Source organism: Arvicola amphibius, chromosome 17, assembly GCF_903992535.2.
Source record: "Arvicola amphibius chromosome 17, mArvAmp1.2, whole genome shotgun sequence".
Lineage (NCBI taxonomy): Eukaryota > Metazoa > Chordata > Mammalia > Rodentia > Cricetidae > Arvicola > Arvicola amphibius.
Genome location: NC_052063.2, coordinates 32,303,656 through 32,321,852, shown reverse-complemented (window position 1 = coordinate 32,321,852; position 18,197 = coordinate 32,303,656). Strand labels below are relative to the sequence as shown.

The window sequence follows — 18,197 nt, the reverse complement described above, 5'->3', positions numbered from 1 at the left end:
GGATATCAGAAAACTAATAGAAGAACAGAGGTCAGGCATGAATTAAGTGTTGCAGATATACCCTGGTTAGAGAAGAAAGTGTGGATTCTATGGTAGAAATCCACAGTCCAGATTTCCTAGCTTGTCCTGTGTGAACTTAAGTCAGGCTCATTCTGAATAGGAGTTTTCTTGCTCTCAGCTTGTCTTCTGCAAGCCATGTGGCTCTACCTGGTGGCTCTAGTGGGCCTGTGGACCCTCCTGCGCTTGATCAGGGAGAGGCAGGTGGTGAGCCATCTCCAAGACAAGCATGTCTTCATCACGGGCTGTGACTCGGGCTTTGGGAACCTGCTGGCCAGACAGCTGGACAGGAGGGGCACGAGGGTGCTGGCTGCATGTCTGACAGAGAAGGGAGCCGAGGAGCTGAGGAACAAGACATCGGACAGGCTGGAGACAGTGATCCTTGATGTCACCAAAACAGACAGTATTGTGGCAGCCACCCAGTGGGTGAAGGAGCGTGTTGGGAACAGAGGTAACATTGAGATCCCTGTCTCTGTCTGGTGGTTTTATGGCTGCGTGAAGGAAATGTCTGCTTTGCCCGCAAAGGTTCCCGATGTGGGTGGGGGTGGAATTAAAGTGACTGCAGACTCTGGCTCTCCCCCAGCATGTCAGCCCTTCTTCTTACTCCTATACCTAGTCCTTCAAGCTCTCTAGTGTTGGTCAGCTGGTGCCCTGTCTGATTCCATGTCCGCCCTCCCGTCTGTGTTTCTCACAAGTCTGTGCCCTACTCATAATGGTCTAGTATCTGTCTCTTCAGCAGCTACATGATATCTCCTTGACTCTGCCTGTTCTCTCTCTATATTTCTGTTCATGCTTCCCACCTGGCTTTACTCTGCTAAACCATTGGCTGAAACAACTTTATCCATCAATCAATTAAAGCAGCACAGATAAAGAAGAGCATCCCACATCATCTCTACATTTTTGTCTAATTATAAAAAGGAAGGTTTTACTTTAATATAGTAGAATTACATATAACAAAACAGTTATCGACCAAGAATTACTTACCATATTTAACCCTTTTACATTTAGCAAATTAAGAAAAATACTCCATCATCTATTCTATTTTTGTGAGTTTAAAATTTTATATCTATTTTATCTTTTATCATAACAAAGAAAAACTATAATTATAACTCTCTAATCTTCAACTGAATCAAAGACCCCAAAAGAATATAATATTACCTAAGAAAACAGGAAGTGTATTGTAAGCAACTTCCAAAGTTCTGGAATTGACAGAGACATCGTGCTGCCTGTAAAGTCACCTGAGCTCTTCTGTAGCATTTGGGCAACCTACAGGCTCATAGTGTCCTGCAGACTTTACAGTGAGTCAGGAAATTTGAAAGACTGTTTTGCGTCTATTGGCAGTTGGTGAGTCACTTTCTTCTTTGTTTTTGTTTTTTTTTCTGTGTCCTGTAGAAAATCTGGAAGACTCTTTCATGAAACTGGAATCCTGAAGGACTGTCTAACCTTCTTTAGACACGTTCTGGAGCCATTTCTCTGTGGGTCCTGCATGTCCAGTTCATATAGCATACCATCAAGTAGTCCAGGCAAGAGCAGGTTCTTGCCCAAATGGCTAGCCTTGTCACATTGAAGGCAAATTCCATAACAAGTTTCTTCAACGTCCATCAACCTCTCTGAAGTAATTAGTTCTGCCAGAATCAGACATGTCTCACTGTTGAGAAAAGTCTAAGTTCTTAAAACACTTTAAATGCCATATTCTGTAGGTCTTTGAAGTGTTAAAGATTATCTATCTACCTGAAATATATCTTTGTATTTTAGAATACCTAACTAACATGACTATTGAAGGTGTAAGTCACAAACAATCCCACACTAGTTTGAAATTATGATTAATAGAATGGTTATTTATTTAAGGGGGAAAAACAGATCACCGTCCCACACAACAGCCCTCTGCTTGATCAGGAAGGGAGACTAGTCGCCGGAAGCAGAGCCAGAAGCCAGAGAGTGAGCTGAGGGCAGTGGCAGCTTTTTTACACAGAAAGACCATGCCCCAATGGGCTGGTATCTCAGCAGCTATTGGCTGAAGAAGCGGAAGGAGCTCCCGCAACAGACTATAAGTTTGACAATTACAGATAACTATAACCCATCATTTTTAATTATATATTACATTTTTAAATGAGCTGCACAAACATAATACCTTAAACAAGAGTAGAAATACACAGATAACAAAATTGACCTTAAATTTATAGCAATAAACCAAGATCCATACCAACGTATAGCATTCATGTCTATATCTTATCTCCCTCTTTTTTTTTGAAAGAAATTTGTTGTGACATTAAACATTTATAATCAACCCCCTTTAAATGAAAACCAACATTTATAAAAAATCATTTTTGGAATTTGGGCATTATTTTCTCCAAACAGCTTCCTGCTCTTTGTTGGACAAAATATTTTTAGGGTTCACCAAGACCTTTCAGGGGCTCTTGTTCCATCAAATCACATTAGCCTGGAAGGAAATCTACGGGTTCTCATCCTCTGTGGAAACAAAAGCAGAACCTCTTTTCAAAAGTAACATATCCTGAGATCCAAATTTTGAAGTCCATGTACCTTTATGTTGGTTTTACTTAGCATCCCCCAGAATCAAATGTCTCTCTGCAGTCTAAAAGTTCAAAGAACACAATAATATACACAACCCAGGCTCTCTGTGCGTATTACATCTTACGTGTCTTATTTTTCTTCACTCCTTTAATCTATCACTGTCTGTACTCCTTTCTATTACTTTTACTGTCTCTTTAAAGACTTTGTTTTATTTTTAAAACCATTTATTTGTTTTTATAACTGTCTATATTCTTTTTTCCTGTCTCCCAAGCCTATGTACATTTTTAAAAACATACTATGACCCGTTCAGAATTTTATTTCTGTCTGAATCTGTCTTTAGTGAGTATCTGTAAACGTTTTCTGAGCAGGAGTGCCCCCTTTTAACAAAAACAATGCTAAGCAGACATGGCTAGGCTTAGGCTCACGTTGTCATGTGACTGTACTCTGATTCGGAGTGACCTAACAGAAATTCCTCTGAAGTCCTTAATGTCTGTCTGTCTTGCAGGAGGGAGCTCTCCTGTTTTGGAGTGAAGGTGGCTATTGTAGAGCCTGGAAGTTTTAAGACTACAGGTTCCAGTAGTGACCGGCATTTATGTAGTCTTAAGATGCTGTGGGGCCGGGCCAGCTCAGAAATCAAAGAGATCTATGGCGAGAAGTTCCTGGCATCCCGTATGTGAACTATGAGGGCCCAAGGAAGTCTAGTCTGAAACCTTAGTCTTCTATTCATTAAGCCAGAAAAAAACCCCACAGTCTTTCTCTTCAAAGGAAGGGCGTTTAGACCCATGGGGTGGGTGGGTACATTTTCGCAAAGTGAGTTTCTTGACCTAGAGCTTGGGGCTCTGTCCCATCTGAACCTCTCATCCTCTTCAGCTGAGAGTGAAGTCAGCAATGGGGCCGGGATGGACAGCACCTTCCATGAGCTGACGCCCAGGTGGAGCGTGTGCATGGTTCCTCCTCGAAGCCGGGCTGTGTCCTCCTGATGATGAGGGACAGGCTAGGCTTGGGCATGGCTTCTGACATGGGAGGCATGGGCTCTAGCGAGGTTTTCCTCCATGTTGGTCTAGAGCAGAAGTGGTAGAGATAATCACCCCCTGAATCATTTCTCCTGCGTAGATCTGACAATGCTAAAGTCACTGGACCAAAGGTGCAAAGAGAACCTCTCCTTGATGACGGACTACATGGAGCATGCGCTGACTTCCTGTCATCCCCGGCTTCGATACTCAACTGGTTGGGATGCCAAGCTTTTCTTCATCCCTGTGAGCTACCTGCCCACCTGTCTTGCAGATGCCTTCTTCTACTGGACCTCCCTGAAGCCTGACAAAGCTCTGTGAAGCCTGCATCTGTTTCCGTAGTTGGGGGTATAAGAGTGCAGTGTGAGGGAGAGGATCCTCGGGAGAAGGCAGATGCTGGGCTCGGGACAAACTTGTCACTGGAGGGGGATTCACAGGTGCCTGACTTGTCTTTCTTCCGTGTGAGCATGGAGAACATCGAGCCACAGGAGAAACTGCTGTCTGTACAATGATTCCAATTTTGGTAAAAACACAAAATTGATCTTCCATGTATCATCCATTTTACTTATTTAAATTAAAAAAAAATTTTATTTGTCTGTCTGCATGTGTGTCTATATTCCATGCATGTAGGAATACCCATAGAGTCCAGATGATTGATTTCCCTGGGCCTGTACTTACAGGCTCTTGTGAATTACCTAACTGTGGAGTTGGGAGCACATTTTGGTCCTCTGGTCTACCACCTGTCCCTATGGTTAAACACCTTATTTATATCTTTAGTTAATTATCTATTTTGAGACAGGATCTCACTATGTCACCCAGGTACGTCATGTCCTTCTCAATCTCTAGCCTTGCTTTAGCACATCTCTTAGGTCTGACCCCACAGGGCCTTTGAGGGGCAGTGAGGGAATGAAGAAAGGACAGACACACAGACACGTGGACAGAAAAGCTGGCATCAGTGGCTCGTGTGTGCTCTGATGGAGCCTCAGCTGCTCCACTGTAAGCTGCAGCCTCAGCTTGGTTATTGTGACAGGGAAGGGGAAGAGGCTTTCTTGGCTCTGTAGGAGGTCTGAAGGCAGCTGTCTCAGGCTAGAACATCCAGGGAGCTTCAGTTGCCAGTTTTCTTCAGAATGATCAGGCATCCATAAACACTAGAACTTGAAGTAGAGGAAGAAGACTTTGCCAATTCTGAGCCTGAGCCATATGGAAAGGTTGTTCCAATTTTCTTTGGGTCTGAAGCCTTGGTCCTTGTCATTTTGATGTCCTGGTCTACAGCACACCTTCTCTCAGGGCTTCCTTGTCTTTATATTGCTCCGGTGTCTCCAGTGCTGGGATTATGAATGCACACCCTAGACATGCTGCTATTTTATGTTTGATTGATACATACAAACAGGAATATTACCCATGATAATAGTCTAGCATGTAATATTTCAAGCAATTACTCATCAAACTCACAATGAGTGTTGGTTCCAGCATCAGAGCAGTAAAGGAACAGGATGACCAGGATGTAAAGGAGCTAAGAGCCTCCAAATGCTCCTGTGTGGTTCATTCTGGTCAGCCCAGGTTCTCCTTGTAGGGAGAGGAAGCCCAGGGCCTGGTAGGTCACTCCTGCAATGTTAGCATTCTGCAAAGCTGAGCCAGGAGGATCGCTGTGAGTGGAAAACAAGTGTGAATATGAAGTCTCCTGGAATTACAGCTCTCTCTCTACATACATGTGAACATATATGTGTATACACACGCACAAACACCTTCACATACAAATCACATGTTTTAAAAACAGTAGCTTTTCTCCACTGTGTAGGCTGTGTGGAAGCTGATCGATAGGGTTGGACCAATCTCAAACATCAGAAATGGAGGAGAGAGGGCAGATGATGGGCACCCACATCCTGCTTTCTAGAACTACGGCGTCCTAGGGAATGAGGAGCGGACATGAAATACTAGGAGACCTGACGAAGAAAGGCAGGAAGACGGAGTTTGTGTATACAAGCACTGGGAGACTCCATGACAGATCTCATCCTTGTGGGTGACAAGCCTATTTTGATTCGTGCAATCTGAATTAAAAATCAGTGAAAACCATGGGTAAGGACGAATGCAACTGTATCTGTGCTGCAAGTTACCCTGTTTATTTTGAGCTTGAATCAGAGATTCCGTTAGGCATGACCCTAGAGCCAGGAACCACATGCAAGGCTTCAAGTATCTCTAGACATTTTGTGTAAGTAAGGATTGGTGGGAAATCATGCAAGAAATCCTGGCTCAGGTTGGCCTGGGGCATTCGTGGTGGTTACAACTCAAGATTGCTCCACTTGTGTCCGGTGATTCTGCGTGGTCAAGAGAAGGACATCTGCCCTCAGCAGCCTTCTATTGCTGTGCTGAAACACCATGGCCCAAAGCGACGTGGGGAGGAAAGGGTTCATTTCACCTCTGAGTGACAGGCATCGTGAAGGGAAGTCAAGGCAGGAACCCGGAGTCGTGAACTGAAGCAGAGAGCTTGGGAGATGTTGTGTCCTGCTTTGCTCCTAACTCAGCCAAAATTTTTATACTGCTCTGAACCACCTTTCCGGGAAGGACCCTGTCCATTGGAGAGTAGACCCTCCTTAATCAATGAACGATCAAGAAAAGGCCACCAAAGTCTTGCCTATAGCAATCTCCTGGGAGCCTCTTCTCAGATGAGGTCCTTCTAATTTGATTCTGGCTTGTGTCAGTTGACAAAAAAAAAAAGACAGAAAACCAAAGAAGCAAAGAAGAGAAGGAACAAGGAAAGGTTTGTAGTTGGTACCTCCTTCATCCCAGGCAGATGCTGTACCAGAAAGACACCAGCTCTCCCTGTCTTTCTTTAGCCTCCCCTGAAGCTCTACAGACAAGGAGAGGAACTTTATTTACTGAGGAAAGAATCTGGCTGAGGAGCCCGAGGAAGATGACCTGAACTAAGGTAAGGATTTCCTTGTAAACAGTGTCCTGAGTCTAAGTGAATGCTGGCAACAGCACCTAAATTATGTTCACATAGCTCTGGGTTTAGGGAGCTGTGTGCGAGACACTGAGACACAAGGTGACCCTAGGACTTGAATTAAGTGGGCATGTGCAAGGAAACATGCACGTATTCCCACGTGAGTAAAAGAAGCAAAATCGTAAGGGCATGGAGGTGTCCTGCTTAACAAGAAGTTGTATTTTCTTTGACAGCAAGGAAGGGCATGCCACAGGGCACTGGATATCAGAAGACCAAACACAGTTCAAAGAGCAGAGGTCAGGCATGAAATAAATGTTACAGAAATACCGTGGTTTGAGAGGAAAGTGTGGATTCTAAGGTACAAATCACAGTCCAGATTTCCTAGCTTGTCCTGTGTGAACTTAAGTCAGGCTCATTCTGAATAGGAGTTTTCTTGCTCTCAGCTTGTCTTCTGCAAGCCATGTGGCTCTACCTGGTGGCTCTAGTGGGCCTGTGGACCCTCCTGCGCTTGATCAGGGAGAGGCAGGTGGTGAGCCATCTCCAAGACAAGCATGTCTTCATCACAGGCTGTGACTCGGGCTTTGGGAACCTGCTGGCCAGACAGCTGGACAGGAGGGGCATGAGGGTACTGGCTGCATGTCTGACGGAGAAGGGAGCCGAGGAGCTGAGGAACAAGACATCGGACAGGCTGGAGACAGTGATCCTTGACGTCACCAAGACAGAGAGTATTGTGGCAGCCACCCAGTGGGTGAAGGAGCGTGTTGGGAAGAGAGGTAATATTGAGATCCCGGTCTGTGTCTGTTGGTTTGTCTCCCTGCTTGAAGGGGTCTCTTGGTCACACTCCCTGGCAAGATGCCTTATGTGAGTTAGGGCACTTGAAGTTCCAGCAGCCTCCTGCTCTCCCCTGAACATCACCTGAGCACTTTCTCTCTCTCCAGCCCCTACCTGCTGTCTCTCAGTCTCTCTGGTCTTGGTAAGAAGGTGCCCTGTGGAGGATTCGCCTTCTCAGCTTCCTGACTGTGCTCTGTCCCCTTCTCTATGCAGACAATCTAGACTGCTGGGTGCTTAGAGCAGGGTCCCTTCTGGAGCAGAGGATGGGATTTGTCCCTGGGCTATGTGTGCAGGATATCTGGGCCCCACTTGGGTGGATCTCCTGGGTCAGCACGGTCCTTGCTCTTACTTGTCACCTGCCATCCTCTGTGGAGGGAGACAAGACTGCTCCCGTGTAGAGCAGCCATGACAAGACTACGGACTGATTAGGGAAATAAGGGAGAGATGACTCTCTTCTTTCATCAGCTGACAGTGTTAACTGTGATGGCACAAATGACCACCCATGGTTTAAAAGAAATCTAAGAATAAGTTGAAAACATGGTGATTGTTCAAATTACTAGAGCATGTTAAACAACACAATTTAACCTATAATTTAGTATCCAGTGCATAAAAACTGGTAACATTTTCACCTGTGTGCATTAAAGTAAATGCATTCTTTTCGCTTAAGAAAGGTAAGCAATTTTTACCTCGACATTCCTTTGATACTTGTACTTTCAAAACGTGGTTTCTTTGTTTCTTGATTGTTCTGGAATTCTGCAGACAAAGCTGGCCTCCAACTCAGAGATGAATCCTTTTGTGTCTCACAAATGCTGGTATTAAAGGCATTCGCCATCAGAGTCTGGCTTGCATGCTAATATTTAATGAATTAAGAAATCTAACCATCAAGAAAGCCCCACTAATGATCCCATATCTTGGGATCAGATGCTGGGATTGTCTGGTACATTTGTGATTGTTTTAGCTTGAGATTTTAGGACAGGAAATGGATAGTGACTGGCCTTGAACTCACAACCTCTCTGCCTCAGACCGTCCTGTACCAGGATTGCAGGTCTGTGCTACCACCCACATCTTCTTCCCTACAGTTATGATCACGAGCACTATCCTGGTAGTCAGTTTTCTGAGCTTGTGGTGGGATCCTAGCAATAAAATTTCTCAGTTAAACAGTTTGTGTTTCCAGCAGGATAAAGTATGGGTTTGGGGTGAGGTGGCACGTGCCTTTTGGGCCCAATTCTTCAAAACCAATAAGCACCACAATAGCCTTGAACCCAGTAGCCTGCAGGTGACCAAGCACGGTGGTTGACAGTGAACGTGCTGGTGAGGTTTGCAGCACGGACAGGGTGGCTGCCTGGATTCTGCAACAGTGACTAAAAGAGACCAGCGTCAGTGTCCTGTGGATGAGCGGGATGAGAGCCGAGTGTGGAGCTGTGCTGTAGCCTTGCTGCTCCCTCAGGTTGGCTTTGTTTTGTAAGCTTGTCGGGGAAGTTGCTCAGTGTTGATGCTGAATGTGCCAAGGCATACTGGCCAGAAGACACCCTGGGAGTGGTCACTGCCTACCTTCTTTGTTTATTCCTGTGAGTTTGTTTGCTTGGTTTTTATAAAAAAGAATCTCCCACCTGGGTTTCACAGATTTGTTAGGCTATTGGGCTAGTAGGCTCCTGTCTAGGTCTCCCCAGTTTCAGGATTACACACAGCCCCGTTTCTGGCCTTTTCATGTTGGTTGTGGTGCTCAAACTCAGGTCTCCATGCATGGGAGGCAAGTGCTCTGCACACTGAGCTGTCCCCCACGACCCTTTCTCCTACTTTTCTTTGTCATTGAAAGACAGAGGCCGCAGTGTGTAAACTGCTCAGAGAGATCAGAAAACGTGGCTGTAAGCGTAAAGTATGTGCAAGCATGACATCAACCTGTAAAACACAAGCAGAGCATCTTGTTCTCCAGGTTAGCAGAGGCACAGCATGTGTTCAACATCTGTTCTGAAGATCAGCAACTGAGAAGTGACTGCTATTGCTTCCCATGCAGCGCACTGGGTCAGGAAGGGTTAAAGGAGCCTAGAGCCCTGAGGATACCATGCTGCTGTGGGACAATGGTCTTTTATCCTGTCACTAGTCTTATTTTTAATAAAATGCTGATTGCACAGTAGCCAGGCGGGAAGTATAGGCAGGGCAACCAGGCAGGAAGTGGAGGTGGGGAAACGAGAACAGGAGAATTCTGGGAAGAGGAAAGGTCACTCTGCAGCCATTACCCAGAGGCAGAGGAAGCAAGGTGAGAATGCCTCACTGATATCAGGTACCCAGTCACATGGCTAATACAGACCAGAATTATGGGCTAATATAAGTTATAAGAGTTAATAAGAAGCCTGCGCTAATAGGCTAACCAGTTTATAATTAATATGGGCCTTTGTGTGTTTTCTTTGGGCCTAAATGGCTGTGGGACCTCGTGGGAAAGAAACCTCTGTCAAATAAATGGCACCAACATTGAAAGCTAAATCCACGTAAAACCTGAGAGAGTTTGGGAAGGAATTCTAGACACAAAATAATAGTGTTAAGCACAGATGGATTCTGTTTACTAGAGGCAAGTGCCCCTCATTTAAGAGAGGCTTTCTGACTCAGCTTAGAAGCAAAAATCTTGCACCTCTTTTAAGAAGCCCCACCACCAAAAGCTTAAATGGTGTTTATGAGTAGCCAATAGCATGCTTCTTGGTGGTGGCAGGAACCTTGAAACTCCATAGAGTTGTGGCAATAAACATAGCTCCGACCAATTCCTCCACCATGAGGCTAGACTCTCAGACAGCTAAGGAATGTAGTGGATCTAGCCATCAAAGCCATGGTTTTAATCCTAGCCATATATATATATATATATATATATATATATATATATATATATATAATAGCAAATTAAATACTCATGTGGTCAGAAAAAGAAAGATATACAGTAAAGATAGATTCAAAGACAAAGAAAACGTCTAAATGGTTTACAGTGTGTTTAAAAATATATGTAGGCTTGGGAGAGAAAAGAAAAAGGATAAAGTCGTTAAAATAAAAATGAAAGAAAGACAGAAGTTGGATGTGGTGGTGGCAACCTTGAGAGGCAGAAGCAGCAGATCTCTGAGTTCAAGGACAACCTGGTCTACAGAGTGAGTGCCAGGACAGCCAAAGATACATAGAGAAACCTAGTCTCAAAAAGCCAAATCTTAAAGCAAAAATAAAAGAAACAGAATTTAAAATAAAGCCACGTGAAGATGGAAAACACGTAGAGAATCTGGATACTGTATGTTATTATGCTCTCTTTGAATTGTTTGAATGCTGAGGAAGGAGCAACAGCTGCTAAAAGACATTTGATTGTAAATGTTCCTGGATTTAATCCAACATACATATTTTGAAAATATGACTTCAAAATTTAAGTTAAAAGATATGTTACTTTGGGCCAGAGGTTTTGTTTTTGTTTCCACAGGAAAACAGAGGCTGTAGGTTGATTCTTGATCAAGAAATTGAGGTTTGATCGAGGAAGACCCCCTGAGAAAACGCCGCTAGGAGCGGATGCCCAGATGTCTGAGTTCTACATCCAGAGCAGCTTCAAGGCTGCTTGCTGAGACGAGCAAGCCCCACAGATATTCCAGCCAGGGCTGGACCATAATTCTAAAGTTCTTTAGGACCCCCTAAGATTATCAGCACTCCAAATCAGCAGGAAGTAGCTTGGAAAACTATGCGCACATTCCCCCCAAAATGGATTATGAATATTTATCTTGTTTATAGAGTGTTGGTTACAAGATGTAATAGATAATGGTCTAGAAAAAGAGCTAAACAATTGATATTAGATCCAGAGTTCTTGTTTAAAAAGGGGGGGGGGTGGATGTGCTGTGGGACAATGGTCTATTTCCTGTCACGTCTCTTATTTTTAATAAAACACTGATTGGCCAGTCGTCAGGCAGGAAGTACAGGTGGGTTGACCAGGCAGGATGTAGAGGTGGCATGAGGAGAACAGGAGATTTCTGGGAAGAGGAGAGATCACTCTGAAGCCATCACCCAGATGCAGAGGAAGCAAGATGAGAATGCCTCACTGATAATAGGTACCAAGCTGTGTGGCTAACACAGGCAAGAATTATGGACTAATATAAGTTATAAGAGTTAATAAGAAGCCTGAGCTAATAGGCTAACCAGTTTATAATTAATGTGGCCTTTGTATGTTTTCTTTGGGACTGAATGGCTGTGGGACTGGGTGGAACAGAAACCTCTGTCAACACCATGCCGTTCTTCATTGTGTCCTAGTCTCCAGTAAACACATATCTAAGCTGTCTTATCTTGTGGAGTGTGCATTTCATCTATAACTATACCTGTGTTGTGTGACTCTCTCCTTCCCCCTGTCCCCAGGACTCTGGGCCCTGGTCAACAATGCTGGCATCTCCATCCCTTCGGGTCTCAATGTGCTCCTGAAGAAAGAGCATTTTGCAAAGATCCTGGATGTGAACCTGTTGGGCATGATCGAGGTGACTCTGAGCATGCTGCCCTTAGTGAGGAAGGCAAAGGGCCGAGTGGTCAATGTTTCCAGCATCTTGGGTCGATTGTGTTTGCTTGGCGGTGGTTATTGTATCTCCAAGTATGGTGTAGAGGCCTTCTCAGACTCCATCAGGTAATGACAGGGATGTGGGTATCTGAGAGAATCATTGGAATAGGGTTTCATTTAATCAAAAACATTAAAGGCCATCATGAAGAGGACACACTCTGGCTTTGGGGTGCTGTAACTGTCTCCAGGAATACATTTCCATGTTTCCAGTAAAGGCAGCGTTGAGACAGTATTTATTTATTTATTTATTTGTTTGTTTGTTTGTTTGGTTGGTTGGTTGGTTTTTGTTTGTTTGTTTATTTATATTTAATTTATTTTAGTCATGGTCTATGTAAACTTGACTGGCCTTCAATTCACTATGTAGATCAGCTGGCCTCAAATTTGTACAGACCTATTTCCTGAGGACTGGAATTAAAGGAATCTTTCAAGATGAAAATTGTGTGCCAGCATTCTGTCAAGTTCAATTAATAGTATCCTGCGTGAAGGGAATACATGGCTCAGCAGATATGAGCACTGGCTACTCTTCTAGAGGATCCAGGATCAATTCCCAGGACCCATATGTCAGCTCACAGCTGTCTATGACTCCAAGATCTGACCCCTTACACAGACACACATGCAGGAAAAACACCAGTGCACATAAAAATGTAATACCCTGCTGTAGCAGAAGGCACACAAAGGGAATATTTTTTGAGGCATAGTAAGACATATGATATTTTGGGAAGAGTCCAGACTCTTTACCGTTAATGTTGTTCAACTTGAGGATGTCCTTGAGGTGGGCTGAGCATCTCATTCAGTTCATATCGTAGTTTCTAGACTCTTGCTTTGGTCTGTGGTCAACTCACTACAGAACCACAAGAAGGCTTTCCCCCAGACCTTAAAAACTCTGACAACTGAGAAATTGAAAGAGGAGAGAGAGAGAGAGATACTGTGGCCATCCTTGCAGTGAGCAGAGCAGTTATCAGACTTAGGATTTTAGAGCAAGGAGCCAAGCGGGAACCTAGCAGCCTGGTGAGGAGGCCTGTTGGGGAAAATGGTCAGGCTTAGGCTCTGTGTGGCCATTGAATGTGCTGCTGGCTGCTACTCGACCAAAGGATAAGTCATATGATACAGGCAGGAGGATGAGTCAGTGGGCGCATGCAGGCATGTAGGGAGCATGAGAACCACAGACAAAGATGTACTTCATGATCTTCGTGAGGCAAGTCAGAAGAGAGTGAATCAGGGGAGCCATGTGTGCCATGCAGCCTGTGAGTTGTAGAGAATGGGGGGATGGTAAATGAGAGGCACGAAGAAAGCGGCCAGAGAGTGTTTCCAGGCAGATGCCTGCAGGAGCCATGGGCAGCTGGACTGAGGCGGGTTTGGGGAAGGTTCAAATCTAAGAGTGAGGAGGAGGTGACTTGGGCAAGGGTAACCCTTTGCACCTGGAATGTATAGACAGGTCTTACCTGGAGTCTAATTTTATGCCAGAGAGTTCCATGCACCAAATACTTAGGGTGCCATTTAAAGCACAGAGGCATTGCCCTCACCATGAGTTTCATCCCTATCTGCTGCACAACACCTGTCTGAAGCTTGCGGCCTCTCCTCACCACAGGCTCACCTTGTCATGTGACTGTACTCTGATTCTGTGTGACATTACAGAAAGTGACCCAACTCAAGTTCTGCCCCCAGGAGAATAGAAGCAGTTGGCCAAAACTTGCCTGTCAGGAGGGTACTACCTATTGTTGAAAACTGAGTTTGTACAACCATGTCAGGCCTCAGCTGAGAGAAATGGGGCCCAACAAGTTCCTAGTTCTTATGAAATGCTTGTTGCTGAGGGATCTTATACAGGGACAGAACAGCAGCTAAACTTTGATATGGCAGCACATGCCCAAATTAATGCAGCTACCAAAAAGGCCTGGAATAGACTTCTGTCTCTAAAGAGCAGACTGAGGAATTGTGTGGTATAAGGCAGGGACCAGATGAACTGTTTCCAGACTTTGTCTCCAGACTGATGCAGATATCAAACAGGTTGATTGGAGATACAGAAGCAGGTCTTTTGATAGTTAAACAGCTAGCCTTTGAGAATGCTGATGCTATACATAAAGCTGCTTTAAGGCCTTTTAGAAAGAAAAGTAACATTACTGATTACATTCAGGTTTGTTCAGATGTTGACCACTTGTATACTCAGGGACTGACCATAGCCCCTGCTTTACAGGGAAAGACAGTTAATTATGTTCCCTTCTAACAAAGACATCAAGGCCCAGGAACAGTGAGATCTACTAGTCTTCTGGAAGCTGCTTTGGATGTGGTCTTATGGGGCATCACATCAGGCAATGTCCTGATAGGAGGGTATGCCCGTGGGCAGGGAAGGAACCAGGACTGAGCAAGAGATGCAGGAGAGAGAAACATTGGACTACCAAGCACAGGCCAAAGAGAAATGACCAAGGGGACCCCTTTTAGGAAATGGACATAAGGGCCATCCTCAGGTCCCTGTTGCGGGAGCTCCTTCCGCTCCTTCAGCCAATAGCTGTTGAGATACCAGCCTATTGGGGCGTGGTCTCTCTCTTTCTTTAAAAAAAATGGCCACTTTCCTCCACTCACTATCTGGCTTCCTGCTCTGCTTCCGGCAACTAGGGTCCCTTCCTCATTGCACAGAGGGCTGGGACGGTGATCTGTAAGTTTTCCCCTTTAAATAAATAACCATTCTATTAATCATAATTCCAAACTGGTGTGGGATTGTTTGTGAGTTATGCCTTCATCTGGTGCCCAACGTGGGGCTCGATCCCACGACCCTGAGATTAAGAGTCTCATGCTCTATTGACAGAGCTAGCTGGGCAAGAGTCAGGCAGGACGAAAAGCAGGCCTGCTCATCTCATCACTACAGGTCCCTAGATGAATTTTGGGGTAACCCAGCAACCTGTTCTCCCACAAGAAAACCCATTCAGGTCCTTTGCAGGGCAGCCCCAGGCAGCACAGGGCTTGATCTCAGCTCTTCCATATACACAGTTCTGACTCCCAAAATGGAGATGCAAGCTCTCCCCACTGGGGTTTGTTAGAGGGCACTATAGGGCTACTGTTGGGAAGAAGTAGCATCACTATGCAAGGGATCCTTGTTGCCCCTGGAGTCATTGACTCTGATTACCATGTAGAAACCAAGGTTATGACTCATTTTCTGTGGTAAAGACAAGCCAGAGGATTTCACTATTAATTTTACTTCCCATTGTACAAACCAAAAATCAAAGAGAGATAAGAGAGGAGATGTCAGATTTGCTCCATTTGACACCTATTGTCTACAAGTCAAAGTTCTAAAGTAACCAGAACTCATGTTGTTTACAGATGAAAAAAGTTTTCTGGTCTTCTGAATACTTGTATGAATATTTTTGTTAAAATTGTCAGTCAGTGGCCATCAAAATGTTCAAAAATGGAGACGGTCAAAGCTACAAGGGAGTGGTCAGACTCCAAATCCTGAACAAAGTAGTAATGAGCTTTACTGAAAGGATGGAAAAAGTCATGAAGGAATTTTTCAGTCATACATTGTTTCTCATTTCCCTGTAAATTTATCAGGCTGACTTATGACCCAAATGGGGGTATATTTATATTCCCCTGACAGTTATTGCTAATCAAATGTTTCAGCAAGGATTGTTACCCAATCAGGGTCTAGTCAAGGAAAATAAGGGAAGAACAATCCTATCATACCTAGTGAAAGGTCTCCCAAGGTAGCATTAGGATATTTTTAGGAGTGGTCACTGAGAAACCTGCACTACATGCAGATTGCTCAATTGTCTAGAAAAGTAACAAGCATGTATGGGTAAATCAGTGGCCTCTAATAAAAGAAAAATTAAAAGCTGCCCAACAGCTAGTGCCAGAATAGCTGGGTAAATGTCACATTATATCATTGAATTACCCTCCCCCCGTAATTCTCCTAATTTTTTTAATTAAAAAAAATTCAGAAAGGTAGAGATTAATTCAGGACCTAAGAGAGGCTAATGGAACCATGCAGCTGATGTGAGCATTACAACCTGGGTTGCCTTCTCCTACAGCTATACCAAAAGAAACTCATAAGATTATTTTAGATTCAAAATATTGTTTTTACGCCATTCCTTTGGCACCACAAGATTGTCAAAGGTTTGTATTTAGTATAACCTCAGTTAATTTCAAAGAGCCAATGAAAAGATATCAATGGAGTGTCTTACCTCAGGGTATTCCAAACAGTGCTACCTTGTGCCAGAAATTTGTAGCTCAGGCTATACAAAATGATAGAGATCTATTTCCACAGGTTTATATTGTCCAGCTTATTTGTGATATCTTACTTGCCCATAAAGATAAAGGAGTTTTACTTGAGACATATGGACTACTACAACAGAGCCTTACCTATGCAGGATTAATTGTTGTTCCAGAGAAAATACAGGGCCCCCACCTTTCCAGTATTTAGGTCACATGTTACATCCTAAAGAAAAAATTAAGCCTCAAAACTAAAAATTAAAAAGGATAGTTTAAAGACTCTAAATGATTTTCAAAAGTTGTTGGAAAACATACAATAACTGAGACCTTATTTAATGTATCCTTTGGGAGGCCTTGATCCTCTAAGAAAAATTCTTAAAAAAAACAGTGATCCAAATTCCACTAGACAGCTTATGGAAGCTGCCAGACAGGCACTCACACAGGTAGAGAATGCTATAAAGAGACAGTAAGTGGGGCTGGAGAGATGGCTCAGAGGTTAAGAGCACTGACTGTTCTTCCAGAGGTCCTGAGTTCAATTCCCAGCAACCACATGGTGGCTCACAGCCATCTTTAATGAGATCTGGTGCCCTCTTCTGGCATGCAAGCATACATGGAAGGAATGTTGTATACATAATAAATAAATAAAATAAAAAAAAGAGACAGTAAGTATATTATGTTAATTGTGACCAGTCTTGGCAAGCATTATATTATCTCAAAAACTTATTCCTACAGTAATATTATAGCAAAAAGGTTCACTTTTGTGGCTACACCTTTGTGCTCCATCAGTTAAGGAATTAAACCCTTATTTTTAAACAGTAGCATGCTTAGCACAGAAAAACAGGAGAGAATCTAGGAGATATTTTAGCAGAGAATCTGATGTGATCAACATTCCTTATACTAAGCAACAGATTGATTATTTCAAAATAGTGATCTTTGGGCAATTGCGTTTGCTCAATTTGAAGGCCAGATTAACCATCTTTTTCCAGCTGATCTGGTGCTGCAATTTGCACAACTATATTCTTTTATTTTCCCAAAACTTATAGCAAAAGATCCCTTAAAGGATGTTGTGTTAATTTTTACAGATGGTTCTTCCAATGGAAGACTGCACATGTGGATGGTGAAGGATATGTAGTGCAAACAGAACCGGCCTCAGCTCAAATATTCTTGATTCACTAACCAAAGGTAATGCTTTAGCTGATAACCTTACAAAACTAATTACTTTGCCTAAGGTTGAGCTTGCTCAGAGATAACATCATCAAAATAGTATAAGTTGAAGAAAACTATTTAGATTAACAAGAGAAGCAGCTCATAAATCATTAAGCAATGTTATAGATGCTCATAATATTTATCTGTACCTCATCTGGGGGTAAATCCATGAGGACCGCTTCCTAGTCATTCATGGCAAATGGATATTACTCATATTGCAGAGTTTGACAAATTAAGATATATACATGTAACAGTCGATATATATTCAGAATTCTGGGTGGCCACTGTACAAACGGGGTCAGCTACTAAGCATGTAATAACTCATTGTTAAAATGCTTCTCATATATGAGAACCCCAAAGATCATAAAGACAGTTAATGGGTCCAGATATGTGAGTAAAGGATTTCAGCAATTTTGTTCCCAATGGAATATCAAACATACGACAGGTATATCTTATAATCTTCAAGGACAAGGAGTTGTGGAGCATGCCCATGGCTCCTTGAAAACACAACTTCAAAAGATAAAAACAGGAGAATTTTATCCTCAAATGCTGTGGGGGCTGAGAAATGCAGGCCCATTTCCCACATTGTCTGGTGGTCAGAGAATCTGAGAGACTATCTGGCACCATCTGCACCTCCCAATATAGGAGGTGGTTGCCTAGCCTCTTTTGAAGTTGGGGAAACTCGGCGCCATGCTGAGATGGTCAGGATGCGCTAATATGATTCTGCTCCTTCCATTGAACTATGAGCTCAGCTGGGGACGAAGTGTTTTCTGCCTACACGACCAAGTAAAACATGACTGAGCCATCCAGCTACCGAGGCAACAGAATGATAATGAAGCCTTTTGTTACCTGCTTCCCAGTGCACATT

General features: G+C 43.6%; 2 protein-coding genes across 2 annotated transcripts; both read left to right on the top strand.

Annotated features, from left to right (window-relative positions):
• LOC119803733 (retinol dehydrogenase 16-like) lies at nt 1–4,195 on the top strand. Its single transcript, XM_038315165.2, has 2 exons — nt 1–508; nt 3,703–4,195. The coding sequence occupies exons 1-2, from the start codon at nt 196–198 to the stop codon at nt 3,918–3,920; spliced, it is 531 nt and encodes a 176-aa protein (XP_038171093.1). The 5' UTR covers nt 1–195; the 3' UTR covers nt 3,921–4,195.
• Nucleotides 4,196–6,857: 2,662 nt separating this feature from the next.
• Nucleotides 6,858–17,299, top strand: LOC119803643 (retinol dehydrogenase 16-like). Its single transcript, XM_038315056.1, has 3 exons — nt 6,858–7,313; nt 11,734–11,992; nt 17,206–17,299. Exons 1-3 carry the CDS (start codon nt 7,001–7,003, stop codon nt 17,297–17,299), a joined length of 666 nt encoding a protein of 221 aa, XP_038170984.1. The 5' UTR covers nt 6,858–7,000.
• The last annotated feature ends 898 nt before the right edge of the window (nt 17,300–18,197 follow it).